This window comes from Boleophthalmus pectinirostris, unplaced genomic scaffold (assembly GCF_026225935.1).
Source record: "Boleophthalmus pectinirostris isolate CB_2022bp ecotype Guang Dong unplaced genomic scaffold, ASM2622593v1 HiC_scaffold_22, whole genome shotgun sequence".
Taxonomy (NCBI): domain Eukaryota; kingdom Metazoa; phylum Chordata; class Actinopteri; order Gobiiformes; family Gobiidae; genus Boleophthalmus; species Boleophthalmus pectinirostris.
Genome location: NW_026571190.1, coordinates 22,162,264 through 22,174,468, shown reverse-complemented (window position 1 = coordinate 22,174,468; position 12,205 = coordinate 22,162,264). Strand labels below are relative to the sequence as shown.

Below are 12,205 nucleotides of genomic sequence, written 5' to 3'. Positions count from 1 at the left end.
GCTGGGATATTATTTACAGCATGTGTGTGTTTCTGCGGGCTGGATGCAAGAGGTGGGTAGGATGGAAAAAGTGGAGAGACATCAAAGCGAGAGGAGAGAGGAACAGCTGGTCGGAGCAAGTGTGTATGAAAACACACCTTCAAAGAGCAGCGGGATGTGCCAGCTTCAGCCACCTCTGTAGGACACATACACACACATACACACACATACACAAACGTACACATCGACTACACACACGCACATACATCCAGAGACAGAGCCGCTGAACTCTGCACTGCCTCCGCGCGCACATACGTTTCATGTCCGGACACGTCCTGCTCCGCACTCTGCAGCTGGGAGCGACCAGCGGCCTCTTTCTGATGAGGTCCAGCCTGAAGAAACCCAAGGGGAAATAATCAAGGCACAATATGCCTCTGGTTTGGATATTGGGACATTTTAGGACATTAAAGTACATAAATTATGCTTTTTGGTGAGTTTTATATAAAATTGTAGGCTACTATCATTATTTTACATTTTGTTCATTGCTGTTTACAGCAATACCAGTCTAAAATGACTTAATAGAAACACCCATTTGCTTCCTGTTTCCACTTCGTGACCTTTTTCAGTGACAAACAGATTTTTATATACTTGTTTTTTTGTTTTGTTTTGTTTAAATAGCAGAATAATGTCTATGTGACATTTTTAACCCCACTTCTATGACTTGGAGTCTGGACTTTTTGAATCATTGTGTACAGAGTAAAAGGTGGGGATAGGTAGGTGAAAAACGTTTTTCACCTACCTTTTTTTTCCCTCATCACACAAGCCACAAATCGGACAATACAGGATTACTCAAACATGCATGAATCAGTCAAAATACAACTTTGTGAAGAAACGCTGCTATAACAAACTTAAAAGTTCTTTAATTATTATTATTATTTTCTTCTGTTTCATCTGCTACCTACTTCACCAACATTTTTTAAAAATGTGACTCAAAACTGTAGCTACAACTAGATCAGAACCAAGAGCAAAACAATGTGGCTTTAAACTTACTTAATAATGAGTGTAAAAAATATGTTTTCCAGAAAACGTTGCAGCTGCAATGTGTGAGTTCAACGGCTGTAGCCAGAGGAGGAAACTCCCCTTAAGAAACTGGGTGATGATCACAATGATGTCCATCTTCTGGTAACGTCATGGTTTGCATCATAAGAGCACTCTATGTTATTGTCTCGTATAAGTGCTAATTACTTCATATTGTCAAGGTTTGTTCAGAAAGTTTTTCAGAGTGACATAACCACCAATAACTCCATGATCAAATAAAAGAACGTCTACATCTAACAAATGCATTAAATCCATGTTTTTATAGCTCTACACTACTTGTTGAATGAAATTCCAAAAACTCTTGCCAAATATTTTCTTCCAGACGTATTTGAAGATCGACTCCAGCTGATGCAGTCTGTACCTGTGGATGGATTAATCCCTCCTGATTATAAGTTGCATTGAGCCATCACAGGTTTGAGAGAGACAGTATCACTGAAATCATGTTGTTTTCTGAAATGGCGAGTTGTCAGCAGGCTGACCGCTGTCCACACCTCTCCAGCTGAGAACACACGCTGCACAAACTGCCTGAGCGCGCACTGCTCTGGAGAAAAGGTGTAATAAAACTTCACTGTCAGTCTTTCATATGTGAGGCTCAGGAGCTGTCACAGCCTTTGATAGTAACTGTATGTAGAACTCAAATCTACATTTTGCAAGCACAGGCCTGTTATTGATGGCTTTTTATCAAACAGCACAGCATCAATAAGTCTAATCACTGAAGTACAAATTACCTGAAAATGTTCATGACTTGGTGGTAGTAGCTTAAGAAGTGCAAATGTCTTAACTTACATTGCTCTTAATAACATATTGTATGTCAAATAGAATGGCAGCCATGTGTAGTCAGCCTGCCCCAGGGCAGCTGTGTTTACAGACTTGTTAGTAGCTAAATAATTCAATCAACTAAATGCATTATTAAAATAGTGTGCCATATGCCAAATGAATGCAAATCTAGAGGTATTTTCAGTGGCAGAAAAAGACAAAAAGTTGACTTCACTCATGTTACTGTATTATTTAAACTCTAGTGTAATGTATGTATCCACCTCCATATATCACCACTGTGTGAGTCATCCCAAACCACATACAACATATCTTACATTTAGTGGGATGTTTAGAGATTTCCACAAACAGAAAGTGTGGAGGAGCAGCGGACTCGTAGGCTCAGTCACAGAGTGAGGACAGAGCCTGTGGCTGCTAACACACTTAGCATTGATCCTAAATCACAGCTAATCAATTCAACTCCAATTGAATTCACATCAAGCTGGGCGAATAGGCATTTCAACATAGCTGCAATGACTTTCCCTTCTTCCTCCATTGATAGCACATTTGTCATGTTGAGACCTCAGAGAGAATTCCTGGCCTCTATTCAATACAAATCTATACACCCCACCCCCTGCCCCATGCATTTGTTATTATCAGGTTATGTTTTGGTAATACATGGTTTTGATGACCAAAGTCTCTGTCCACTTGATTCCTCCTGTAAGATCAAAAAGCAGATTTTTAAAGAAAATGGGATGCTGATAACAACTTAAAATAAGTAGAATATTCAATATAAGAAACTTAAAACAGTGTATTTTTTTAATGAAAATAATTTCCTGATATTGTATCAATAATAATTAAAAATATAATATTAATAACTACAATTTTACTGCCCACTGTCTATTGAATATCATTGTCCTGTAGAATGTTGTGACCTAAAATCCAATAATTTGTTATGTTTTGTATATTTGACAGTACTTTGCCTGCTTATCTGCTCCCCTTGCCTCTGCTCCTTGTGTCCAGCCTTTGTAGCAGGTCAATAACATTCGCCGAGTGATCTATCGACAGGGCTGTGTGTGTGAGAGATGAGTTCAATATACTTCAATTTGCTGCACTTGCTTTAATTACTTCCAGGACGTGCTCAAACCCTGGTGTTGCAGTACAGCTGTGAAATGACTGAATTCAAGGTGTGTTAATTAAGTACACGATATTAAAAGGATGTATCCATTTTGTTATTGTGTTTATCAGTGCACCCTACAGTACCATATAGTGTCATGCGACTAAAGAAAGACTTTTTAGAAAAGTCTTAAAGATGACTTTGGAGTGTCAGCCACCTGCTTTTGTTTGCTTTGTCCGGAATGTTCCACTGGATGGCATTAAAGCCGTTATTACACAATTTTCTGATCTATGTTATAATGTTTAAAGTTTCCTCATCACGAGCATTCATGGTGTTGTGTTTTGATTTATTTACACATGTTTAACACACAAACACACAAATCCTGCACATTTATGCGGAGTTCTTCTCAGTAGACACCTTATGATGTCGTGTGGTAATACAGGAAGTGCTCCACTGTGTTTTTAAACTCCATACACATTCACTAGAATCAATCATCTCTACTGAACAAAAGGTAAAAAGGTAGCTGTTAACCTCAAAACTACTACAGTATGACATCACAAGGTAGAACAAGACATTTTAAGTGTAATTGTCTTAACCCCATGCCAAGTTGCAGGTCTGATATGTGGAGAGAGGCTGCTTGGGCGACAGTAGCTCAGTTGGTAAAGTATTTGTCCACTGATTCAAAGGTTGATAGTTCAAATCCTGCTCTTGATAAACATTACTGGTGAGAGGTCAGATCCACTGACCCACAGGTTGGCTGGTGTGAGTCCAGCTCCCACAGATGAATGCTGTCTTTGTGTCCTTGGGCAAGACACTTAACCCACCTCACTCCCACACTGATGTTGACTGAATGGTTCCTTGATGTAAAGTGCCTTGAAGTCAGAAAAGTGCTATATAAAAATGTGACCATTTACCATTTGAGATCAAAAAGTCAACAAAAGTTTTGAAATAGTTGGTAGAGTTGGTGAGTGCTGAGGAGGGCAGGGAGAGCCATCTGCTGTAATTAGGAATGGGGTGACAATAATGACTAAGTGTGCACCTGTGGGCCCAAAAACCTCATTACCTTGATGGATGCATAAAGTGTGGAGCAATAACTCCTTCATAGGTGGCTGCTTCACTTCCTGGGCTGTGGGAATAAAGGTGCAGACATTTCACACACACTGGTCAAAAGGGGAAATGAAGTCAACTCCCTCAGAGTCTCAGCTTGGACGGCTTAGGGGGTTATTCAGCTTCAACTCATCTCAAAGAGCGTTTCCTGGGCAGGTGTCCAATCTGCTGATGCTGTTTACCTCTCTCACTGCAGGTTCAACTGAGTTTCACTAAACCAACCAATGTGAAGGCCAAATTAAAGTTTGCCTTAACTAATTACATCCAGTGTTTTAATCAGAAACAGTTGATGTCAGTTAGGGCGCTGCAATTAAATAAACTGTAGAAGAGATTGAGATTCAGTCCTCTCAACCATCATCATGATAAGGATGGCTCTTTTTAATAGAGAAATCTACAGCGAATACTCTGTAAAAGCATGTCTTTTGAAAAAAAAAAGTTTAGATTTTGGTGGAAGAAATATGGCTATTTTTGTGTTAAATGGGAATTGATAAAAAGTTAGTTTTTTGTTGTTTGTTTTAATAATATGTGATGATTTTATTTTCTCATATCCCCCAGCCATATGAATAGCATAACAATCTGACAGCCTAAAATGTGATACACTATAAAAGCTTCATTGTGACCAAAGCTGGAGAAATACACTAGAGAAATACACTAAACAGGCCTTCATTCTTTGTCCATTTTCATGTTGGACACATGTTGCACGTAATTTGTGGTTTCCAGATTGTGGATATGAGCTAAAGACAGTGGTTAGATGGGTATTTGCCTTCCGCCCAAAAACATGTTGTACAGCCGCTCCACAACTGTCGATGATAACAGGGTCGAAAATATGTGCTCGGCCGGGATCTTTCATCTGCAATATGTCACCAACACTCTTTCATTTAAAGACACTAAAACAGAATATACACACATCATATTCTTTGAGAAAAATACATCAACTTACATGTTCAAATTCTTTCAGTTATTAAGTATTAAGCTCTGTTATTGTGAAAAAAAAATCTTTAAATGAACCATAATAAAAAGTAATGTGATCTGTGTTTAAAAAAATGTTTCTTTGTGTAAAAGTTGTGTTTTGTTTTGTTTATTCATGTGAAAGGAGCAATCACGCACTATTCAATCTGAAATCTCAAAGTCTCAAAACTTCAAGAAGCTCTGTTCCACCGAGTGATGTCATGAGGTGCACTCTGCCCTAGGAGGTATTTTTCCATGCTTTTTCAGTTGATAAATCTTCACTGGACTGAAAATTTCAGCATTCATATTGCCCTCAAATTCAAAGCACATCTGTGTATTTGCTTGAGCCTTACTTGAGCACTGTAAATACTGCCATATATTGCATTTTGAATGCATAATAATGTGGCAGTGTTTATAGAGTAGATTTTAAAACAATTATAAATTAAATACTAATGTGGTATCCTCAGGTAAAGTCGGGATATTGCATAATAGGACTTTTAACATTCTGCCAGCTACTTCATAATATGCACAATATGTCTAAATATATATCTAAATCAATTCTAAAACCAAGCCAATGGTGTCACTCTCCACTCTTGATATAGATGTGTTGATTGTGTGGTAAAATCACATGTTATTCAGCTCATACAATAGTGTCAGAGGTGCAGTGGTTTGAATAGGAAAACATCATTTGTTATGAAAGCTTTGATGAGTTCATTGATGCCTAATACGTCTAAGAATTTCAGCTTTAGAACGGCCTCCTCTCTTTGTTTCTGAAATCACAACGTCTGACTCACTCCCACATGAGTCTCCAAGGCGTGTTGACAGAACGTGTGCTGCAGCTACATGTGAGCATGGCCCACATCAGTGCAGCGTACACCTGCCTCTTTTTTCACATACACAGCATGATTTAGCAGGTTTCATTGTTCTTAAATATTAACTTTACATTGCCTACAGAAGTCTGGTTTGTTGGGACCATTCAATTATCTCAATCTGCACAGACCATTTGAATTGGGAGTCCACTTCATGACCGTGTTACTTATTATTATTAGGTGCGCTAGTGCAGATGTCTGTTGGAAACCCCCACAGAGGACACACGCGGTGGGTGGAGGTCCACACACATCAGACAGACAGCCCTGTAGTCTGGAGAACCCCTGGCTCACGTTCATACACTCTGGGAAGCTGTGCTGACATGAATGCACAAACAGGCCTCCCCTCTGCACACACACACACACACACACACACACACACACACACTTCAAAGGAGGAGAGGAACCTGACAGGCCAACAACTCTAATAACCCACAAATCGCTTTTTTTCTATGAGCAAAGAACCCACCTGTTTCCTAAAGTTCAGCCTCCTGCCTCTCTGACAATTGTATGCTGGTACTCAGCAGTCTGATGTCTTCTCTCTTCTCTGTATGTTTACCCCTATCCCAAGATTACTCTGCTATGCCTTGTCCTGATACACTGTGGCTCTCAACGGTACATCTGGGCAGATGAAGCGGCACTGCTCTGTAATCTTATCTGACACAAGTCGCACTCAATGAGCCTGTATGATGGCAACAGCTCACACATCACACAATCTCCTTGAAGTCAGATGCAGCTGGAGATAAGACAAATTCAAGGGCACAACTGACAAGACAATGGTACAAATATGAGTACATCCTCAAAGCATTTCATTTTTTTTTTTTTTTTTTTAGGGGACTCAACATAAACAAAACTATCATTGATGTTGGCAAACAATACTGTCTAAAAAGCATGTGGCCAAGATTAATCTATTTCAGTAATATTAATACACAGACATATATCTTGGTTACATACACATGTGTGTCTCTCATATGAATTTCATTACATCTGACTAAGTTGGTGTCAATTGTTATAAAGTTAAGTTGAAGAAAATAGGCAGAAGAGGGCATGATGTAATGGGTCAATTGCAACGTCTTTCAAAATACACTCACACAGTGACATTCAGTGTTATTTGTTATTCTAATAATGGCTTAATATCTTCCTCAACTGGGTACACTGCCAAAAATTTAACTAAATTGTTATTTAACTAACTATGCAACTGTTATTTCTATGAAAACCTAAAAGTGGCAAATAACAACAATCTCCTTTTATATGTTCTGGATGTTTTTTATTTTCTCATAATTGGAAAAATATATTCTCAAAATAAATAATATATGAAATAAATATACTGTATGTTCTAGGAAACAGAAGCTCATAAATAAGAATAAAATTTTCTGTCTTTGTCGGTCCCATACTTCCACAGTCCAAGGGAGAGCCATAAGTCCTTCAAACAGTAATCCACCATCTTGATTCAAAACTCCTCCTCATGGCATATTTTAGCATCATATTCTCAGAACAGTGCTTGTTTAAGAAGAAATAACTATTCCTCCGTTGTGTTACGAGATCTGTTTCCTTGAACAAACATGATTTTCCAGTGCATGACATTACAGTGTAAACGAGCCACACAAAATCGTGGATGATAATGCATTTAGATCATATAGCAGCCACATTTATAAAGAGCAACTAACATCAGTGTGGAACCGACAAAAACAGCCACAGCAGTATAGAGCAAGCAGCTGGTATCAGGTCCAAAGCTTTTTGTCCCATTGAACATGCAGTTTGGGATTTTATTATTGGAGACTCCATAACATTGTCTGCGTGGCCACCAGGGCCCCTGCATAGGCCAATGAGCGGGACAATGGGTGGCTGTCTCCTGCTCGCTCCCTGGAGAGGCTCTGGTTCCTTCCATCATGTCAGCAGTGGGACGTGTGGATTAGTGCACTTCATACAATCCTGGTGGGCCAGCCTCAGAGCATGGCAGTATTTTATATGCACTTCAGCTTTGCATGTGAAGCATATGAAGTCCTCTGCGCTTTCAGCTCTGCCCCAGTATGTCTCTGTACAGCTCCGGTACCCTGTCTGGATCCACGGGTCTGGGTAAGAAGTGAGTAAACCTTTGGTGTCGCCTGGATCTCGCTCCATCTCGTGAAGTCCCATCTTTATTTAGAGCCACAAAGTAAAAAGCCCCCCTCTCCCCGTGCCTGTATATGTTTGACGAGTAGGTGTTGTACCAGTTCTCCTCAAACTGCTCTCGGAAAACACACTCAGCAGACAGCTTCTCCTGGAGAAAAGAAAAAAATATGAATTTCATGCAAATATAATCCATTGATCTACAAAAACATAAGCAGTTAAAATGGTCCTTACTGAGCCATAGAGTTCCCCTTTGCTGTTCATGGCCAAGTAGAGGCCACTGTCCACTCCTCTGATACTGACCAGTCCCACAGCCAGACTGATGAACTCCAGAATACCTGCACACGTAATCACAGTTAATATCATCATTAATAAGAGCTCCTATGCGTTATGTACAAAAGTAATCTACACTAAATTCTAAACAAATAGCAGGTGTAGCTTGAAGAGTTAAGATTGTATTAGTGCTCTGTGCTGCAAATGTGTTGTATTGTTACATAAAGTGCAAAAGAGGTGGTTCTTATAAAGCTGGGCTATTTCTCCTTGTCCAATCACATTTTAAAACCGCGCAGCTGTGTATCCATTCACTGTACTGCCCGTGTACTACAGTCACTACGTCAACTGCGCATAGTAAAAAAGCTATGGATAGTTACTCACCGAATCTGCTGTGGTCCTTTCTCGTCCCCTGCACAGTGCCATCGGGGTGAATTTCCAGGTGGAAGCCCGTCCTGCAGTATAGTTGCCTCCGCCTCAAAATGCCCTTTAGATGAGTGAGATCCGTTAGGCTCCGGGACAGCCTCTCTGCGGACGCCAGGTGCTCGTGCAGTCCTGCCCCGTGTCCCCCCATCATCATGAGTCCTGTAACCGAGTTGTAGTCCACGGCCCCGGCGGGGGTGAGCAGCAAATGAGAGCCAACGGGAGCCGAAGCAGCGCCAGCGGAGCCAATAAAGCTGTCCACGAATACGTTGGCGAAGCTCCCAACCTCAGCCGCTGCCCCCATCACAGATAAAGCCACCCGGTGTGTTCTGACGCGTTATCCCAAAGGACGAGCCTTGGTGTGGAAGGGATGGAGAAAGAAAAGTTGCGGGCAAATGCAATTCCCTCAGTGAGAGCGCGTTTTGGCGCAGTCAGCACTGTTAATTAGACTGCCATAGACTGCCATCTAATTAAGATATACTCCCGCCTTATCTCCCAGAGCAGCCCGGCTCGCTGCTGTAGCCTCCTCTTCTCGTCTTGAGCTATTTATCCCTGTGTCCTCTCCTCTTTCCCCTCTGCTGTTCGGGATACTCCCCTTTGCTCCAGCGCACATCAGGGTTTTCCTCTCTCTCTTTCTCTCCTTCATTCACTGATGCCTTTCCTTCCTGCGCCAGCTCCTATCTCAGCAGCAGTCAGCAGCACAGTGTAAGGAGGACAGGCTCAGACCCACGTCTATATAACGCAATATAGATATTCACCCCGACTTGCCTTTTTATGCAAATGAGCGGAGATCTCCTCCTTTTATGGCTTATTGCTGTTTGAAACAGAACCCCTTCATCCTTGTTCTGCATCACCTTTGATGTTCACAGTTTCAGCTGAGAGTGCATTAGATATTAAAGGCTGTTAATTCGAGCATGGCACTGAGTTAGTTTTCCTTGTGTCCTTGTGCAGACAAATTACGCATGGGAATTTGCGCAAAGCAACTTTTATGAATAACATTAAGCCAGAGTGTCAAAAAGGCTTAAAAGTGATATCACCACGACCCTAAATGCTTTACAACCTCACGCCCCATATTTCCAAATGACTCAGGTGCAAGACAGAGGCAGAGAAGGAAAGCCCCCATTTGCGTAATTTTCGCACTCTCTTGTTGATTTATTGCCCCTTTTTATGTATCCCCGCAGCCTCACTTTTACAGCGCCCGCATAGACACAGAGAGGAAGACTACACATTCTCACGGAGGCACACACACCTGTGTAAACGACATCACTTGACTGTCAATCCGCGCATTGATCTTTTTACCATCCTTTGAACAGTATAAGAACCATAGATCCTTAATTGTGGTCTTTAAAGACAAATCAAAGACACAGGCGCTTCAAAGTGGAGAGATCTTGTAAGAGGATCAGGCAATAACAACCCCAAGAGGGGAATAATAACTGTTTGAACTCCAGAGCTCCAAAAATACCCTGACACATGAAACTTACCATAACTCATGATGTAAACAGTCAGGTGTAGTGCTTATTGGCAATGGAGTCTAACCAACAACGCCGACATTTACTAATAAACAAATTGTCAAAAAGGGCCATAGCGACCTCTAGTCCATGACCTAATGCAATTTATTGCGTGATTTATAGACCAATCCATTATAATAAAACATACTGATGATTCCAAAATATAAATACACGATTGAAACTCTTAAGTGCTCAAGGTTAGTAAACTTGTGATTCCATTCTGACTGTGGGTCCAACTTTATCAGAGCATTTATTTAGGCATATATATGACTTTTTTGAGTTTAGCCATCATTGGGTAAAATAATGTCTGTATGTTTAGTTGTTTGTTTATTTGTTTGTTTTCTCACGCCCAGTACAAAGTTTAGCGCTGCTAAGCCTACTGTTTCATCTGTTTAGAGTTACCAGTTGCAGTGTTTTGTCCTGGCAGTTGCACAGAGGGACCATGTTGTTGGGGCCCTGCCACAGATGACATTGATTTTGGCCACTACTGACACGCGCTTAGCTTGAACACACCACGGCACGCGCTCACAGCTGCCCCCTCCCCTGGGAATAGCATTGATAAATGACTGAAGGTGCAGAGGTGTGTTGAAGTGTTTACGTGCCAAGTCCATTTTCTGTAGCCTATGCAACATTCCGATTATTTCTTACGCACACACATCCACATAAGCGTAATGTTGGCGTTTTCTATGTGGTTTAAGTTGCCATAAAGCGCTGAATGCAGCGCGCGCGTCTGTGGGTGGATCTCCTCAGCTGTCCGTCACTTCATGAATATTAATGACCCTCGAAGAATAACTTTCTAAAGGAGACAGAATCGATTGGAATCGCCTCCAGGCTGATCAGATCCTGATGTATTGGATATCGATCCAACCACAATGAAGATGTCAGTTAGAATGCCACATATCCACGCGCACTTACGTGCGCTGGTCACGTGGATTTCATTGAAAAATATTTCCCAAGCTTAAGCTAGCTCTGGTTTGTGACATGAAAAAGAGAGGAAGGTCAAGCATGAAGGCACCATATATAGAATTCATGAAGAAGGAGGAGGGGTGAGGAGGCCCCCAGGGTTATACCCACCACCCCCAACTCACACACCCACACGCGCCACAAAGAAATTACAACCTAATCGAAAGCCTGGGTAATGGAATAACTGAATATGTAGCCTAGAGGTTATTAATGCAAGTGGTCTTCAAACTGTGGGGCCTGAAGAACAGGGATGCTCTTTTAAACTATTGAAACTATAGCAAAAACATTTTACTTGAAATAATCAATGTTTTGTATAAAAAGCTAAACCTAAAAATATGGAAAAATATCAAATAACAATTTACTTACTTAGACAACTGGCCAAGACATCAGAGATTTAAATGTACATTAACTTGGAAAGTGTTCCAATCAGTTTTTATTTTCTTGTGACACTTCTTAGGCATTGTCAGTTTAGATACAAGACAATAATACAATTATTCTGTTATCTTGTTTAGCATTTGAAACATTTTGAGATGGGTTTATTTTCTATTGTTGACATGTCATTTGATCTGTTTGTAGTTTCAGTCCATTGACTGTCTTAATGTGTTAACAGGTGACATCTGCTAGACTCTCCCCTTTATTCTCTCAGCTTCAAAGTCCCATAGACAACATAGCCTTATGCACAGACTTATCACCCATCTTTGATATTTGTTTGATACCTGGTTTCTATTGCCTGCTTTGATCTTGTATACAGTAAATAACACAATAACCAACAGCCAGACCTCATTATTCAAACTGATCACTTCTATTCAATGCAGTCAGTTAACTTGATGCACACAGAATTTACATTATTTTTGTAACAATACAAAAATAAAACAACACAATTAATATGAAGGTTAAACCAAATGTTGAAAGAAATGTCATGGAAAATCAGAATGACCTTGTTTGTTTATGACAGACCAAATATGAAATAGCCTATAGCCTGTAAACACACACAAAAAATAAATAAATAAAAAAGTAGCTATTAAATCTTTTAAAACCTTTGCTTTTACGTGCCTAATAGTAAC

General features: G+C 40.4%; 1 protein-coding gene across 1 annotated transcript; it reads right to left on the bottom strand.

Annotated features, from left to right (window-relative positions):
- Positions 1-7,882: 7,882 nt before the first annotated feature.
- On the bottom strand, positions 7,883-8,974 carry fgf20a (fibroblast growth factor 20a). Its single transcript, XM_020931495.1, has 3 exons — positions 8,632-8,974; positions 8,212-8,315; positions 7,883-8,128 (listed from the first exon to the last, which is right to left on the bottom strand). The coding sequence occupies exons 1-3, from the start codon at positions 8,972-8,974 to the stop codon at positions 7,883-7,885; spliced, it is 693 nt and encodes a 230-aa protein (XP_020787154.1).
- Positions 8,975-12,205: the final 3,231 nt, after the last annotated feature.